The sequence below is a fragment of the Macaca fascicularis genome, chromosome 7 (assembly GCF_037993035.2).
Source record: "Macaca fascicularis isolate 582-1 chromosome 7, T2T-MFA8v1.1".
Classification (NCBI taxonomy): domain Eukaryota; kingdom Metazoa; phylum Chordata; class Mammalia; order Primates; family Cercopithecidae; genus Macaca; species Macaca fascicularis.
This window is the reverse complement of record NC_088381.1, coordinates 173,076,560-173,093,896: the sequence shown is the minus strand read 5'-3', so window position 1 is coordinate 173,093,896 and position 17,337 is coordinate 173,076,560. Positions and strand designations below refer to the sequence as shown.

At 59.9% G+C, this 17,337-nt stretch overlaps 1 protein-coding gene and 1 long non-coding RNA gene across 7 annotated transcripts in view; both read right to left on the bottom strand.

The window, feature by feature from the left end:
- Positions 1 to 291: 291 nt before the first annotated feature.
- LOC141407343 (uncharacterized) lies at positions 292 to 1,437 on the bottom strand. The gene is made up of 2 exons (XR_012416187.1): positions 1,305 to 1,437; positions 292 to 394 (listed from the first exon to the last, which is right to left on the bottom strand). It is a non-coding gene; the product is annotated as an uncharacterized lncRNA (long non-coding RNA).
- Positions 1,438 to 3,464: 2,027 nt separating this feature from the next.
- The window catches only part of CEP170B (centrosomal protein 170B), a 32,875-nt gene continuing 19,002 nt past the window's right edge, over positions 3,465 to 17,337 (bottom strand). For 2 of the 6 annotated variants that reach the window (XM_005562353.4, XM_045397102.2), the window contains exons 9-19: positions 16,316 to 17,034; positions 15,806 to 15,979; positions 15,217 to 15,307; positions 13,358 to 15,061; positions 11,608 to 11,851; positions 7,034 to 7,244; positions 6,550 to 6,693; positions 6,365 to 6,453; positions 5,822 to 5,915; positions 5,614 to 5,665; positions 3,465 to 5,491 (exon numbers count right to left, since the gene is read on the bottom strand). In XM_005562353.4, coding sequence (XP_005562410.3) covers positions 5,244 to 5,491; positions 5,614 to 5,665; positions 5,822 to 5,915; positions 6,365 to 6,453; positions 6,550 to 6,693; positions 7,034 to 7,244; positions 11,608 to 11,851; positions 13,358 to 15,061; positions 15,217 to 15,307; positions 15,806 to 15,979; positions 16,316 to 17,034 — 3,770 coding nt within the window. In that variant the 3' untranslated portion in view covers positions 3,465 to 5,243. The remainder of the gene's footprint in view (positions 5,492 to 5,613; positions 5,666 to 5,821; positions 5,916 to 6,364; positions 6,454 to 6,549; positions 6,694 to 7,033; positions 7,245 to 11,607; positions 11,852 to 13,357; positions 15,062 to 15,216; positions 15,308 to 15,805; positions 15,980 to 16,315; positions 17,035 to 17,337) is intronic. The other 4 variants (XM_073998386.1, XM_045397103.2, XM_065518553.1 and 1 more) reach the window with 3 other exon arrangements.

Here is a 17,337-nt window from a genome sequence, read left to right as displayed (position 1 = left end):
GGCAGGAGAATGGAGTGAACCCGGGAGGCGGAGGTTCCAGTGAGCCGAGTTCGCACCACTACACTCCAGCCTGGGCGACAGAGCAAGACTCTGTCTCAATAAATAAATAAATAAATAAATAAATAAATAAAGCGTTAGAATGTCTTTACATTGTCCAGGAAGTGATGAAAGTACACATTTACATTAGGCCCTGATAAGTGAAGGATGAATTTTATAATTGTAAATGATTTTATAATTGTAATTGTATAATTGCCAGAAAGTAGTAAAAGAACAATTCATATTAGACCATAATTAGTGGAGGATTAATTTTATAATTGTTTGAGTAATTGCTACTAGTACAATAAAAGTATGACTAACAAGCAAATTGGAGGATGTAAAATAAAAAATTTTAATCCTAAAAAAGGAAAAAAAGGGAGAAAAAAGAACAAATAGCAGATGTAATATAGCAGATTTAATCCTAAGCACATTGATAAATATAATAAGTGTATACTAAAAATACTCCAATTAAAAGAAATATTGTCAGACTGAATATTTTAAAACAAGCCCCACAAGAAATTTCGTTAAAAGGATAGAAATTCTTTGAAGTGAGTTGGTTTAAATAAATAAATAAAAGGATGGAAAAGATAAATCATGATAACATTAACTAGAATAAAAGCTGGCATGACTATAATAATATGAAACAAAATGGACTTCAGATAAAAAAATAATTACAGAAGACTTCATAATGATAAAACGGCTCATCGACCAGTAAGTTAATAATTCTAAATTGTATGCACCTAATAGCATAGCTTTGAAATACATAAAGAAAAACTTAAAGGCTGGGCGCAGTGCCTCACATCTGTAATCCCAGCACTTTGGGAGGCCAAGGCAGCAGATCACTTGCGGTCAGGGGTTTGAGACCAGCCTGACCAACATGGCGAAACTCCCGTTTCTACTAAAAATACAAAAATTAGCCAGGTGTGATGGCGCGTGCCTGTAATCCCAGCTACTCGGGAGGCTGAGGCAGGAGAATCGCTTGAACCCGGGAGGAGAAGGTTGCAGTGAGCCAAGATCACACCACTGCACTCAGTGAGACTCCATCTCCAAAAAAAAAAAAAAAAAAAAAAAGAAAAGAAAAGAAAGGAGGAAAGAAATTCCCTTATAATTGATAGCTTAAGGAAGAACTTAAAATTACGCCACAGGCCACTCCTGCTTCTGGCCATGAGCGACAGGAGTACAGGATGGGTTCGCCTTCTCACCTGGACCAGTGAGAAAACCAGACACGAGCTTTGCTGCAGGAGGGAAGGCAGGGCAGTCGGGCTCACCTCATTCCTTTCCTTTCTTGGCATCACGGTCCTGTGCTGCCTGCTGTCCAGTGTCTGAAAACTGCCATTTCACATATTTTGTCATTTTCTCACTGTTCAAGGTGAGAAGGCAAATCCATCCTGTACCCGTTACTCACGGCCAAAAGCAGAAATGGCCTGTGGCATGATTTTAAGTTCTTCTTCAAGCTAAATCATGACAACCTTCTCAGTAAAATTTTATTTTAAGCAGAATTTTATATTTGAGAGTAAAAACAGTTTACTATCCTTTTTGGTCATGATTTGACTGGCCATCATTTCTTTGAATTTTTCTGAAAAATTTATCTGAAAAAGAAACCATTAATTTTTGCATGGAAAAGGTGTGGGCTTCATTCTGTCTAACGGTTTCTTATATTTGTCACTAGCAAGATTAATTGGACACAAACCACATGTGTGCTTCACTCACTCCTGCAAATGACCCAAGACCCAAAGCAGGCCCTGAGCCACCGAGCGCCCCGTGTCCCACAGGGATCTCTCTCCTCAGTTCCAGTTCCCTGACTGCATTCTCCAACTGTCACCTGAGCGGCTCACCCACTGACCCCACATCTGGACCACTTGGGCCAGGAGCTGGGCATGTCCTTGGCCCTCTCTGCCCCTCCACCGGGGACGCAGCCTCTTCAGGTTCCACCCTCTCCACGTGGCCCATCTGCCCTCCACCGCCTCCTCCCGCAGCCCCTGTGCCCTTACTCCCAGTCAAAGCCCTCCTCTCTCTGACCAGACAAGAAACGAGAGAAGCTCGCACTCCTTAGGGGAGGTCCTGGAACGTTGAGCCCACCAAAACAAATCTCTGCCCACTGGCCCCCTGGGCCCAGCCCCACCCTAAGGCCAGCGCCCCCCTGAACCTTCTGCAGGCGTGAGCCCTGGGGTGTATGTTCAGGCTGACTTTCCAGTGGGCCCTGGGTCTCTGGGAAGGCCCATTGAAGGGCCCCGCTCAGAAGGCCCTCAGGGGTCTGCTGCCCAGACTAAGGTCTCAGTGACTGGGCCAGCAGTGACCACCTCAAGTGTGGCCCTGGGAGTGGCACTGAGATGGTTCAGATGGCAAGGCAAGGCGTGGAGGCCCCGAGTGGCCGCATGAGCCTGTGGAGCCCCGTCCTCAAGTTCTTGGTGGGCCGCTCGGCTCAACCATCCCCTTGCAAACTCAGATGCGTCCCCAAGGACAGGCAAGGGTGGCATCATAAAGGCAGTCCACCCAGGAACATCTGGCGATCCACAACCATCACAGGGAGTGGAAGGATGAGGGGCTCGGAGCAGCTGGACAGCTGGGCTGCGGAGGTAAAAAGCCCGCCCTGCTACTCCCGCCAGGGTCTCAAGGTCAGCCTCACTGAGGACCTGAGCCGCTGCCTGGTAGCCTGGCAGCCCGACAGCACATCAGTGCCCGTGGGGCCCGCCCTGTGGCTGAAGGTGGACAGCGACCTCCGACACCTCCAGTGACCCGGGTGTGATGGGTGCCAGTGATGTGACGCAATGACGGGCAGTGGGTGTCCTCCAAAGCCGTAGCAGGGAGAAGGAACTGCGGCAGGAGGTGGCGCTCACCGCACGGCGGCTGTGTGCCTGCTCACTGCCTATTTTTATGCAGGATGAGCGAAGTTTTAAACAGCGCTCTCGGCCGGGCGCAGTGGCTGGGCTCACGCCTGTAATCCCAGCACTTTGGGAGGCCGAGGCAGGCGGATCACGGTCAGGAGATCGAGACCATCCTGGCTAACACGGTGAAACCCCGTCTCTACTAAAAAATACAAAAAATTAGCCCGGCGTGGTGGCGGGCGCCTGTAGTCCCAGCTACTCAGGAAGCTGAGGCAGGAGAACAGCGTGGACCCGGGAAGAGGAGCTTGTGGTGAGCCGAGATCGCGCCACTGCACTCTAGCCTGGGAGACAGTGAGACTCCATCTCAAAACAAAACAAAAAAACAGTGCTCTTGGATGCTGTCTCACTGAAGAGTTTTCATAAATTAGTTCTTCTGTTTCTTAGGAGTCAACATCTGGAAATGCTGCTTTCTAGCCCAGGCCGCCCCCTGGTGGCAGCATCTCTGAATTGCAGCCTCCCCTGGTCTGTCCTACATGCAGGGCCCCACCCATCCCAAACACCATGGATAGAGAAGCAAGGCCAAGGTGACAGGCTCCAGCGTGCTGCCATGTGATAGAAGAATGATTTATTAGAACAAATTCCATGACAAATCATATAAAATAACCATTTTCCGAAAGACAGCCACAAGACCACCTGAGAACGAATGTACAGTGAACCCTCCGAGAAGCCTGGCAAACAAGGACCATTCCCAGGCAAAGGCTGGAGGGGGAGGAACAAAGGAGCTCAGCATGGGGAGGAGCAGGAACTTGTGAATTCAAAACATTGCACTGCCACTGCTGAGGGGTGGGAAGGAGCCGTGGATGAAGAGTGACCACTTCATGTCCAGGGGCAGGCAGGGTGGGCAACTGAGGCATGCAGGGGTGGGCAGCAGCCCGGTGGGCCGGACTAGCACCTCCTCCATATAGACAGCAGGCTCTTGGGGCGGGGACCAGGGGGAGACACCTGCCCCCCCGCCCCCCCCCCCACGTAAACATCAGGTGGGCCGCAGGGCTCAGAGGCACAGAACCCGTACACCCAACCCCAGATCAGCTAAAAGTAAACAGGGGACACAAACCACCCATTTCCAGCCTCCAGCCCCCAGCGCCGCTCCCCCACAGCTGGCCCTGTCCAGGTCCGACTCTCGTACCAATGCCAGGTGGGGTATGGAGCTCACCTACGCCAGTCTGGTCCAGGTGGGACACCCCCCACGTCCATCCCCACCAACCACGGCCAATGGGCTCTTTGGCTTAGAGGCTCTGGCAACACGGGCTGCCCCAGCAGGGGCCACGGCAGAGAGGCCAAGCTCTGCTCACCTGCCATGTTCCCAGCTGAAAGAATCCTGAGAAAACAACAGTTCCTGGGCCCGTCCCTGCCCCCATGCCCACTTGAGGCCTGATGGCATGAAACCAAAGGGGAGGGCGTGTAGTGCAGGCCAAGCTGTGAGCTTCCGGAAACCTGGTTTCCAGTCACTTTGGTTGTGCACTCACCCCCGCCTGAAGGGCTGCCACGCACCCGGCTGTGCCCAGGCCCTTGGAAGCCCAAGTACAGAGGCCCATAGCCCCTCACAGGGACATGCCCCACAGTCCTCATGGTGCAGCATGGAGGCGCCTGGACTAGCCGAGTGCATGGGAGTGGGGGGGTATCTGTACCTGTGTGCATGGCTCAGCTCTCAACCAGCCCCTGGTCCACACCCAGGAGGGCTCCACGGGACAGCCCCAAGCTCAATGGGTTTGGCAACTGTGTTGGCACCAAAGGCTGGAAGCAGTGGGGCTCCTGCCTATAAAAGGCCTGGGTCCAGGTGGGAGCCACCAGGGCAAGTGCCCTGCCATCTTAGATAGTCCCAGGACAGGTGAGCCTGCCCCAGCTCCATGTCTGGCACCAAATGACCCCACAGTCGACCTCTCTTCCTCTGCATGGCCGCAGGCCAGTACAAAGGGGTATGGCAGGTTAGTGCCTGGTGGAGCCAGTCAGGCCTGGAGGGGCACCTGCAATGGCACCAACAACTCTTTCCTTTAAAGCTAAAGACAAAAATAACAGTGATGAAGAGGAGGTGGGGTAATGCCCTTGAGGGCTTGACCTTGGCAGCAGCCTGGCCAGGAGCTGGGCCAGAGACCTGTAGGGGGTGGGGCGGGGGTGGGGGTGGCCACAGGGCTGGACAGGGTGAGTAGGGTGCTGGCTGGGAGCTGACGAGGGAGCAAGGGCGTGGGAGGCACCCGCCCACGGGGATATGGCACATGTGGGGGTCTTCAGGGAGAACCACCTGCGGCCAGGCAGGCGGGCGTGCGGCGGACGGGAGGCAGAGACGCACACGCACAGGGAAGCCAGCCTGGCCAGGTCCGGGGCCTAGATCAGGAACCTCTCGGCATCAGGGAGGAAGGTGGGGTCCGGGAGGCTGGGAGGCCCACAGCTGACCCGCTGTGGGAAACTCCTCAGCGGCAGGGCTGGCAGCAGGGCCTCAGCTGAGGCGGGCGAGGGTGGGCTCTGGGCAGCCACACGGCCCTTCCCCAGCCCCGGCTGTGCAGAGCTGGCCAAGCTCCTGTTTCCTGTGAGCAGGTCCAGGCTCCCACTGGGGTCCACGATGGCATTGATAACTGGAGGTGGGGAGGGAGGGTCAGGCTGCGGATCCAGTTCACCTGCTGCCACCCTGTGAGTCAGGGTTCCCCACAAGGCCCTGCCAGCCTCCTTCACTGTCCTGGGCTTGGGCCACACTCACCTTCCAGCTGCTTCTGCACCCGCCTCAGTTCCTTCAGGATGGAGCTGATTTCCTGGAAACATGGCAGGAAGGGAGGTGGAGTCAACTTCTGAGGCCACAGCCCCGCCCCGGGGCTCTGGGTACAGGAGCTGGGACAAGGTTTAGGGCCAGCCGGGCAAAGTGAGGCTGGCTGGGGGTGGGCCCAGGGGCACCGGGCCCCGGCGCTCACCTTGTTAGATGTCTTCAGGATGGGCACCTCGTTCTCAGCGTTGATCCTGGCTTCCAGGTCCTCCCAGGCTCTCCCTGTGTTCTGAAAGAGGATCCTGTCCGAGGCAGGGGAGGCAGAAATGGGGGGACAAGGACAGGGATGACAGAGCTGAGGCACAATTCTCCAGACCTCCTCTGCTATGGTGAAGTTCATCCCACCCCACCTGGGCCTAAGGGGAAAACTGAGGCCTGATGCATGACCTGGGCTAACGGGCACCAAATTCCCATCTGTGTGTCTAACACTGGGCGGTGGGGAGGGCTGGGCCCAGGATGAGGGCTAGGAGAGAAGGGGAGGAAGGGCCACCCTGGAGGCGCTGGCTCCTCTGAGTTCAGGGTCTGCCTGCTGGGAGCCGCATACACGTGCACACAGGAGGGCTGGCTGCACGGGTGCACACGAGTGTACCCATAAAACCACTGCCCTTGAGGGATTCAGCCAGGCCTGAGTCTCAGCTCATGCAGCTCTGTTGGTGTCCGGGCATCCACCTCAGCCGGGAAGCTGACTCACTTCATCTTCTCAGCAAGGTGCTCCGTGTTCTCACGGATGGCCTGCGACAGCTGGGACACCGGGTTCAGCATCAGGTTATCAAAGATCACCTACAAGAGCCCGGCATCAGCATGGCCCCTGCCCTCGAAGAGCCCTGCCCTTGCTCCCCCCGACACCCAGCTCCGTGGCGGCAGTGGGCACCATGCCTCCTCTCGGTTCCGAGGCCGTGTCTTGTTGGCCAGGGCATCCTCACAGCTGTCATTCATGTTCTGGTCAAAGTCCCGAGAGTTCAGTGAGCCAGGAGGCACCTTCTGGAAGTTGAGGCTGGCCTCAGGGATGCGCTGCACCAGCTGCAAAAGGGAGGGCCGGCACCGTGGGCCCCGGGCAGAGGCTCCTGCCAGGCTGTGGCCAGCTGCACCTCCCTGCTCCGGCCTGGCAGGTGGACACAGCACACCCACCTTCCATCTGTGCAGGGTCCCTCCTGTGTCCCTGCCCCGCCATGAAGGCAGCTGGGCTGGGGATGACGGCACAGTCAAGCCTGACTCAAGCGCCGCGAGCTCCCCAGACCTTGAGCTCTCCGGTGGCCGTTTGGGGCGCTGACCCAGGGGGACACGCTCCAGCTCACCAAGGGGGCATGCGCAGCAGGGCCTCAGCCGAGGCATGCAAAGGGCTGTGGGGACCTGGACTGACCTTCCTCGAGGGTGGCTCTGGCACAGGGGCCTCAGAAAGCCTGGGGCTCACCTCCTCCCGGGCAGAGATGGTCGAGGCGGGGGTGCTGGGCATGGTGCTGAGGGAGGCGCTGTGGGCAGGCCCCGAGGAGCCCAGTGTGTCACCGTCCCCAGCCACATCATGGATCTCCCGGGCTAGGATGGCCACGTCCTTCACCAGCGTCTGGCTCAGCCTGCAGCCGGCAGGAAAGACGGCAGGTTCTGCACAGAGGAAGTCGGGGCAGCAGGGGCCAGACAGGCCTCAAAGTCCCTCCCAGCTCCCAGGCAGCTGCCGGCCAGAGGTGGGGCCTGGGGGAGGTGCTCCCCAGCCTGGCCCCAAACACTGGCCTAGCCACTGGTTACACAGGCACTGGCCATGGCCCTACAGGGAGGCCCAACTCCCCTCAGCCACAAGGAGGGATGGTGAGGGGCTGGGATGGAACCTGAAAAGAAGGGTGCACGGAGACCCCTGCTGGTTCTGGGGCAGGCCACACCTCCTCCCTCTCTGGTCCCCCAGGGCCAGCATCACAGCTGCGGGGCCCAAATGGGATGGATGGGACTCAGCCATAGAACGTGTGGGTGTCACGGGCGTCCAGCTCTGCAGGCAGAGAAACTGAGGCAAGGAAGGGAGTGGGCTGAGGTCACAGCAACTAGAGCCTGGCACTCCTCACACTGAGGGTAGGGGCTGGGCAGAGGGTGGGGCAGGCAGATCCAGAGAGGCAGGGGACCCCTTGCAGGTCAGTGAGGCCAGTGGCAGCTCAGCCTAGCCCCCTGCTCAAGCCTTGCCAGCTCAGTCCCCCTAGGATGTGCCGAGGGGGCACAGGCCTCCACCCTGCCGAGGTAACAGACATTTCCCAGTGAGGACAGGGGCCTGCGGGGACCTGAGCAGCTCCCTGCCCTCTGCTGGAGCACACAGCCTTGTCGCCTCTCCTGCCGGCCCCTTAAGCACCTGGGCCACCAGCAAGTCCTGCCCCACTTAGGCCTTCAGCCCAGGCCTTGGGGACCCGGGGTCCCTGTCACTGTCAACCACCCATCCTCATGGGGACAGGCCCTACCCCAAGCCTCCTTGGCCCCCACACTGGCAGTCACCCAAGGAACAGACCACCCTGAGGACCCTCCCCCTCCCCTTGCCAGATGCTGGCACGACCAGAGAAACAGCCCCAGCGCCCTCTGCCCAGATGGCCTTGCGCAGTCCACTGGCTGCCCTGGCCTCACTCAGGACTGGGTCCACCCTTCCACATCAAAACAAAACATGGAAGCCATCCCTACACCTCCGGGTGACACCAACTGGCACGTGCCCCTGGCCCTCGGGCCCCTGCCCAGCACTCTCTGGCCTCCTGCCCCTGGCACATCGCATGCTCCAGCTCACCCACTGTGGAAGGCAGAGAACTCCAGAAACTCACATGGGCCCCCCATGTCCCCTTCTGCTCTCAGGCCTGGAAACCCCCTTCTCACCCAGGTGCAGTGTCTCTGTCCAGAGCCCCAACCCTATGCCCACTTCCTCAGCTGTTGGCAGCCTTCTTCCCTACACTCCTATCAACACCTCAAGCATCCCAAGAGCCCTGTCCCCAGTCCCCATCATTCCAAGCCCCCCAGGTCCTCCCCACCAACTTCATGCTGCTCACAGCCTCAGGTGCCTGCGCCTCCAACCCAGTGTGGGCCACTCTCTAAAGGCTGCCTGCTCCTGGCCACCTCCTTCCAGGTGCCTCATGGGCTTCAAGCTCAGCATCCTCCACAACAAACACTTGCCATCCCCCTGGTCCTGGGACCTCCCCTGCCTGCCCCACAGCCTTTCAGGGCCTGCCTTTGCAGTACTGACCACTGCTTGGCAAAGACCACTCTCACTCCCACCCAACTCCCTACCCCATCCTCCCCAGTGCCTGGCCTGGAGAGGGCCCTGTTACTGAATGACCACATGAAGAAGTTCATTTCTAATAAAAACCATTGAGGAGGCCCTCCACCTCCTGGGAAGATCTGCATCTACCCACCCACTCATCCATTCATCCATCTACCCACTCATCCATCCATCCATCCACCCACTCACTCATCCATCCACCCATCCATCTACTCATCCATCCATCCATCCACTCACTCATCCATCCACCCACCCACTCACTCATCCATCCATCCACCCACTCACTCATCCATCCATCCACCCACCCACTCATCCATCCATCCATCCATCCATCCACCTACCCACTCACTCATCCATACATCCGTCAATCCACCCACTTATCCAACTATCCATCTATCCATCCACCCACCCACCTACCCACCCACTCACTCATCTATTCATCCATCCACCCACTCACTCATCCGTCCACCCATCCATGCACTCATCCATCCATCCACCCACTCACTCATCCGTCCACCTATCCATCCACTCACTCATCCATCCATCCACCCACTCACTCATCCATCCATCCACCCACCCACTCATCCATCCATCCATCCATCCATCCACCTACCCACTCACTCATCCATACATCCGTCAATCCACCCACTTATCCAACTATCCATCTATCCATCCACCCACCCACCTACCCACCCACTCACTCATCTATTCATCCATCCACCCACTCACTCATCCGTCCACCCATCCATGCACTCATCCATCCATCCACCCACTCACTCATCCGTCCACCTATCCATCCACTCACTCATCCATCTATCCACCCACTCACTCATCGATCTATCCACCCACTCACTCATCCGTCCACCTATCCATCCACCCACTCATCCATCCATCCACCCACTCATCCATCCATCCATCCACCCACTCACTTATCCATCCACCCACCCATCCATCCACCCACCCACCTACCCACCCACTCACTCATCTATCCATCCATCCACTCACTCACTCATCCATCCACCCATCTATCCACTCACTCATCCATCTATCCACCCACTCACTCATCCGTCTACCTATCCATCCACTCACTCATCCATCCATCCACCCACTCATCCATCCATCCATCCACTCACTCACTCATCCATCCATCCATCCACCTACCCACTCATCCATCCGTCAATCCACCCACTCATCCATCCATCCATCTATCCATCCACTCACCCACCTATCCACCCACTCACTCATCTATCCATCCATCCACCCACTCACTCATCCACCATCCATCCATCCACTCATCCATCCATCCACCCACTCACTCATCCATACATCTGTCAATCCACCCACTCATCCATCCTTCCATCTATCCATCCACTCACCCACCTACCCACCCACTCACTCATCTATCCATCCATCCACCCACTCACTCATCCACCACCCATCCATCCATCCATCCACTCACTCATCCATCCATCCACCCACTCACTCATCCATCCATCCACCCACTCATCCATCCATCCACCCACTCATCCATCCATCCATCCATCCATCCACCCACCCACTCACTCATCCATCCATCCATCCACCCACCTACTCATTCATCCATCCATCCACCCACTCACTCATCCATCCATCCACTCACTCATCCATCCACCCACTCACTCATCCATCCACCCACTCACTCATCCATCCATCCACCCACTCACTCATCCATCCACCCACTCACTCATTCATCCATCCATCCATCCACCTACCCACCCATCCAACCACCCATCCACCCACCCAGAAACCTATCCATCTACCCACCCACCCGCCCATCCATCCATCCACCCACCCACCCTCCTATCCATTCATCCTTCCATCTATCCACCCACCAACCTCTCCCATCCATCCACCTATTTATCAACCCACCCATCGACCCATCCATCCATCCACTCCCCAACCTCTCCTATCCATTCACCTATTCATCTACCCACCCATCTATCTACCTACCCATCCACCCACCCACCCACCCACCTCTCCCGTCCATCCACCTATTTATCAACCCACCCATTGACCCATCCATCCATCCACCCCCCAACCTCTCCTATCCATCCACCTATTCATCTACCCACCCATCTATCTACCTACCCATCCACCCACCCACCCACCAACCTCTCCCATCCATCCATCTATCCACCTATTCATCTACCCACCCATCTACCCATCCATTAACCCACCCAGCCACCCACCAACCTTTCCATCCATCCTTCCATCCATCCATCCAACCTCCACCCATCCATTCATTCATCCACTTATTCATCCATGCAGCTATCAACCTGTCCATCCATCCATCCTCCATCCAACCACTTACCCACCCAGCCATCTACCCACACAGAAATCTATCCATCTACCCACCCACCCACCATCCTATCCATCCATCCACCCACCTACCCACCCAGCCATCCAGCAACCTATCCATCCACCCACCCACCCGCCCATTCATCCATCCACCTGCCCATCCATCCATCTACCCACTCACCCACCCACCCGCCTATCCATCCATCCATCCATCCATCCAGCTAGCCAGCCATCTGCCGTACCATCTATCCACTCAAGAATGGAGCTCCCAGCCTGGTCCCTGCCCTCAGGGTGCTCTCACTCGAGAAAAGGCACCAGCACTCAGTGGATTGACCCAGGGGATATACTCTGAATGGGTTGCTCACCTGGCGATCTCCGCAATCTCTGCCGTCTGCACGATGAAACCATAAGGGTCAGGTTCCTCCTCATCATCGTCCGTGTCCCGGGGACCAGGGACCCGGGAACGAGCCCGACTGGAGCTTCCAGCCCTCGGGGTCTGAGTGGCTGTTGAGGTGTGGGAGCGTGTGTGTTTGGGGGAGCCGTGGCGGGAGCCGTACTCCTCCTCAGAGGTGGACGTGTAATCCGAGCCCTGCTGCCGGCGCCGCGTGTCTTGGTGAGTGAATTGGTTTCAGAAGCAAGAACAGAACAAAGCAGCACTCAGCACCCTGTGGCAGTCCCAGGGTCCCTGTGGGCGAGGGCTCAGTGCTGCAGGGCTGGGGAGCGTCAAGGCTGGTGCCCCAACCCAGTAGCCCTTCATTGAAACATCAACAGCTGCTGAGCTCCAGGGGCCACAAGGCCCCCACCAGCCCAGGGGCACATGCAGGGAAGGCAGCCTGGTGCTCCCAGGCCAGTGGCTGCGACCCGGGAGCAGTCTGCACCTGATTAGGTGGGAAACCCCCTTACAGGTGGTGGGAAAGCAGTGCCTGGCAGATGCCAAAACAGAGTAAACCTCCCTACCAGGACTTGCTGCGGCCCAGGCTGGACCAGACAGACAGGCAAGGACCAGTCAGAGCCCGAGCAAGGCCACTGCAGCCCCTCCCTGCTGCCTGCTTCAGTTTGTCAGGCCCAGTGCTTCAGGTTCCGCCCCTGCTGGGCGGAGTCCTAGCCTCCTCACCAGCCCTGCTCTGAGAGCCCGGCAGCAGCTGCGCACCTGCACCATAGGTGGGGATGACGGCCAGCCGCATGCTTGGATCAAACATTACCAGTGCACCACGTGGGGTAGGGATGGCAGGCTCCACAAAGCAGGGGTGACCCTCGGCCCCAGCCCACCCCTTCCTCCAGCGAACCCTGCCTCAGCCTCCAGCCACGCGCAGGGCCTGCCCAGTGCAGCCAGCAGTTGGGGCGGGGCCATGGGAGGACCCTGGGAGTTGGGGAAGAGGCTCCACTGGGATCATGGGTGGGTAGGTGGGAGCACAGGGCAGAAGGCAGTAGCAGCAACACCTTGGCCTCAAACCAATCCACTCGCAGGACAGCTCAGCTCCCTCGGCGGGCGGGGTGGGCCCCGCTCTGCAGACGCGGATGTCTGGCCACTCCAGGTAGGAGGCCAGCTCTGGTGGCCACAGAGGACCATCCCTGCTTGCTGTGCCCATGGACATCTGGGGGGCAGGGCTCTGCTCACAGCCCTCCCTCCCTCCCTGGCCATGGGGCCTGCGGACTCAGAAAGGTGTTAGAGCAGCTACCAGCAGGGGGCACAGGTGTACCTGGCACCCTTCACTGAGCCACAGTACTGCAGCAGAGATCCACGGGAGTGCCCTCCCCAGGCCTAGGGCCCCAGGCTCATGGGCAGATGGCGTGGGGACCGTAAGGCACCAGGGGCCTGAGCCAGGAGTACAGAAGAGTGGTGAAGACCCACCCTGGGGGATGGAAGGCCCCCACCACGCCAGAGATGGTTAGGGTGTTCAACCCACATCAGGGCACTACGGGCCCTGCCCTCAGCCATGCACATGTGTGTGTGTACGTGAGTCCAGCAACACATCTACCCCAGCTTTGGGAACAAAGGCTCCTCTCATGCCAGGACCAGGGGCCCACAGCCAACACTCAGCTGGCATCCAGGATGCTGCAGACCTACTGGCAGCTCTGCCTTGGCCCTGGCCTCCCACCTGCCCTGGCACTCACTGGAGGTGTATCGAGCGCTGCCCGAGCGGGCTCTGCTGAAGGGCTGGCGGGGACCCGTGCTGGTGGCTGTGGTGGCAGCCTTCCTGGCGACAGCCCGTGCTTCGGCCATGGTGGGCTTGCGGCTGGCACAGCACAACTCCACACTGCGGCCAGAGAAGCTGGTGCGGGCAGGGGCTGCCTCGGGGTCACTAGTCCCTGTGAAGGAGCCGGCCCGCTTCCGGGGCATGGCCAGGATGTCCAAGCGCGACAGCTTCTTGGCCTGCTCAGCAGCTGGCCGGCCCACAGGCTCAGGGTTGCCCAGGGATCCCCGCTCACCATCCGCGGCCTCAGTGTCTGAAGCGTCCCCCAGCCGGGCCCGCCTCAGCCGGGAGGCCCGTGTGGGGCGAGGGGTGGACAGGCTGTTGGAGCGGGTCAAGGCCTGCGGCCCCTTCTGGGAGCTGGCTGAGCTGCGGCTCTGCTCCTCCCGGGAAGCGGGGGATGGCGGTGGGGCTGCTGGTTTCCGGCGAGACCCGAGCCGTCCTGCCCCGGTGGCCTCAGGGGTTTCATGGTTGGAGGCCATCACCTCTGAGCTGGGTGGGTGGGCGAGGACAGGGCTACGCTCCTCACTGGGCCAGTCCAGGGACCCCCGGGGCCTGTGGCCACGCCTTATGGCTGAGCGCCGTACTGGCTCTCCACGGCCCATGTCCGTCGGGCCAAGTGGGTGACGCTGTCTCTCTGAGGGCTGCTCACGGGCACTGCTCAGGGCGGTGCCTCCTGGGTCCTGTGCAGCTGGCGGGGATGGCGACATCTCCTTCTGTGCCCGCAGGGGCTGCGGGGTTGTGGGGCTGGGTCCGCTCTTGCCACTGCGCAGGCTGACCGTGCTGGCAGTGTCCACGTCCGAGTCCCCAGACATGGCGTCCTCCGGCGGCCTTGGAGTACTGCCCCCCTCACACTCGGCGTCCACAGAATTGGAGAGGAGTCGGGCCTCCAGGGCCGCCAGGGCCGTCTCTGTCTCCTTCAAGATCAGGTGGGTGTCCTGGGAGTGGAAGTCCATGCGTGCGGCCCTGGTAGCAGCCAGGTCCTGTAGAAGTGGGTGGCTGGAGATGTTGGGGGGCTTGCCGGGCGCTGGGGGACCACTGGCTGGCTCCTTAGTGAAGCTCTCTTGCCGGAGGAAGGGTGGGGCAGGGCCATCGGGTTCTGGGGACCGTCCAGGCCGTAGCTGGATGACCATTCTCCCATTGGCACTGACATAGATGCCATCCCGTGCTGGGGGGCTGGGCTGGGCTGCCTGCCCTAAGCCCTCCCCATCCCCTGGAGCCGTAAGTGGTTTCCTAGGTAACACAGCATCCCCATCCTGGTCCCCAATGAAGAAAGAGGTGGGAGTTGACTCCCCGGGGGCCCTTGGTGAGCACCGACCCCTGCTCCATGTGGGCCCCTCCTGGGGGCTCCTGCGTCTGCTGTCCCGTGGCTCCACCCCTGGCTCAGGGCCTCGGCCCCCGTCCGAACCACTGGCATCGCTGAGGCTGTCAGGGTCCAACTCCTCCTGGCCGAAGAGGCGGCCGGGCTGCTCACTGCCCAGCTCCGGTGGCCCAGGCCCACTCCTCCTGCTGCTCTCCGGGCCCGCAGGGCTGTCGGCCCTCTCACTGGGCAGCTGAGGGAGCCGTCGCCGCGTGCGCACAGGCAGGGACCCCTCCGGCTCCCCGCCTCTACGTTCCAGGCCATCCTCTGTGGAGCACAAAGGCAGCTGCTTACAGGGCTGCTGGTCTGCAGGCCCTCCATGCACAGCCTCCATGCACAGGAAGAGGTAGCCTGTGTCCGTGGTCAGTGGCCTGAGCCCCCAGCCTGGCCCCTGACTCCCCTGCAGCACTGGAGCCACTTACCTGTGAGGCCCGGGTCTGAGTAGCTGTCAGCCAGGCTGGCCCAGCGGGACACCCACTTCTGACCCCCAGGGGAGCCTGGCACCGGGAGGCCCTGTGGAGAGGAGGGTGGGAGTGTTTCCACGTGCAAGCCCAACGGTGAGGAGCAGGGGGTGCCAGGGAACAGGAGGGGCATCCAGAGCAGCCACCACCAGCCCCACGCATGCACGCCACCCTGGGCCTGCCGCTTGAGCGAGCACATGCCCCCGCAAAGGCAGCCAGGGGTCCCAGTTGCCTCGCCTGGACTTGCTCCAACGTGACCCCTGCTGGCCCAGCCCAGGCAGCCCCACAGAACTCAGTTCCAGGTTGGCAGAGCAGCCGTGGCCCTGTCCTGACCTCGGAGCCCGTTTTGCCCAGGACCTCAAATCAACACTGGATCTGACACCTGGTCCCGATCCCTCCTCGTGGAAGCCCCCGTTCACCCTCCAGGTGAGCGTGCCCCCAGAGGAAAGTCCAGTCTCGCCCCATGAGGGGTCTACTGTCCCCAGGCCCGGCTTGGACGCTGCCCTCTCCCTGCCCAGCCCCTCCTTGGGGTGGCCATCTGTGCTTGTACCTGGTGCTCCGCCTGGGGAGCCGCACCCAGTGGCCGGGAGGCAAACTCCTGCAGGAGCGCCATCCGCTGGGCCACACCCCCATCACCAGACTCATCTCTGTCCCCTCTGATGACTGGGCGAAAGGTGGCCGAAGATGCCCTGGAGAGTTCAGGGGACTCCAACACCCCAAAGACCTGCCAAGAGGAAATGGTCCCAGGCACTGAGGGCCAGAGAAGCCCACTTCCCAACCCTCCACTGACACCGGCCACCCCCAAGCCATGGGGAGAGCAGGGACCTGGTTGGCCAGAGTGGCTGGTGGCCAGGACACACAGCCTGGCTATCAGCGGGACATGCGGATGGGATATAGACCCAGCCCTGGGAAGGTGAGGGCAGGGCTGTGGGCAGCACCCCAGGCTCCCTCCTGCCCAGCTGGGCCAGAGGCAGGAGCCAGGGCTGGGTTGGAGCAGGACAACGTCCACCCACCTCCACCCTGGTCCCCATGAGGGCTCTCATCCGCCGCCGGGCCGCACCTGGTCGATCATCTTTCGGGCCTCCTCCACTTCCGTGTCCTGTGCCTCGGTCTCGATGGTGTATGTCCCTGCGTCACTGAGGCTGTCGTCCTCCTCCTGTTTCCGTGCCTTGGTCAGTTGGGGGTCGGTAGGGGCAGGCGGTGGGGTCGGGGGACCCACAGGGCTGGTCCCACGGGGTGTCAGGGGAGCGGGCAGCACGGGAGGAACCTTCTCGGGGCTGGGCCTGGCGGCCGGGGAGCTCTCCCGCAGACACTGGGCCATGAAGTCCTGGGCCAGGCGGGAACGGCGCCCCACGCTTCCGAAGGGGCGGGCAGGGGTTCGGGAGGCAGGCGAGGGGCTGCCCAGCCGTTCCTCTGTCTTCTCCCGCTTCAGCGAGCCGGCCCTCTGTGGCCCCGAGCTGCGGCCCCCCGCCTGGACTGGGGCTGGGACACTGGGGCGGTCCCTATCGGCCGGTGTCGGGCCACGGCGCTTGTCGGCCTTGGGGTCCCCAGACGGGGTGTGCGTGAAGGATTGGGACCGCTTCTTTCGGGGCGTGTCCTCGTCGAAGAACTCGATGACAAAGGCCTGCTGGTTATGTAGTAGCTCCTGGGGGTCCCGCTTGATCTGCCTCTGCAGCCGCACCTGCTCCCCGCTGGCCTCCAAGGGCACCCCGGTGGCTGAGGCCGCCTTGGCCAGGGGGTCCTCTGAGTCACTCTGTGTGCCATCCTCGTGCTTGTGGCCTGGGGGGGACAGGGGACCCCACCTTGTCAGCCCAAGAGAAAGGAAACAGCTGTGGATTTCAGACAGCCTCATCACCCCACGCCTGAGCTGAGTTGACAGAGCACCCTAGCCCTCAGGGCGCCCCCACACAGGGCAGAGAAGTACAACGGGAAGACACAGGACCGGACCCCTGATCAGGCAGGTGGCTCTTGGGCAATTAATTGAAAAACGGGAAGTCAACCCAGCTGAATGGGCCCCTCTGCATGGCAACGGTGCAGACCCAGCCAACGCCTGGTCCCCTGCCTGTCCCGGGACTGGCACGG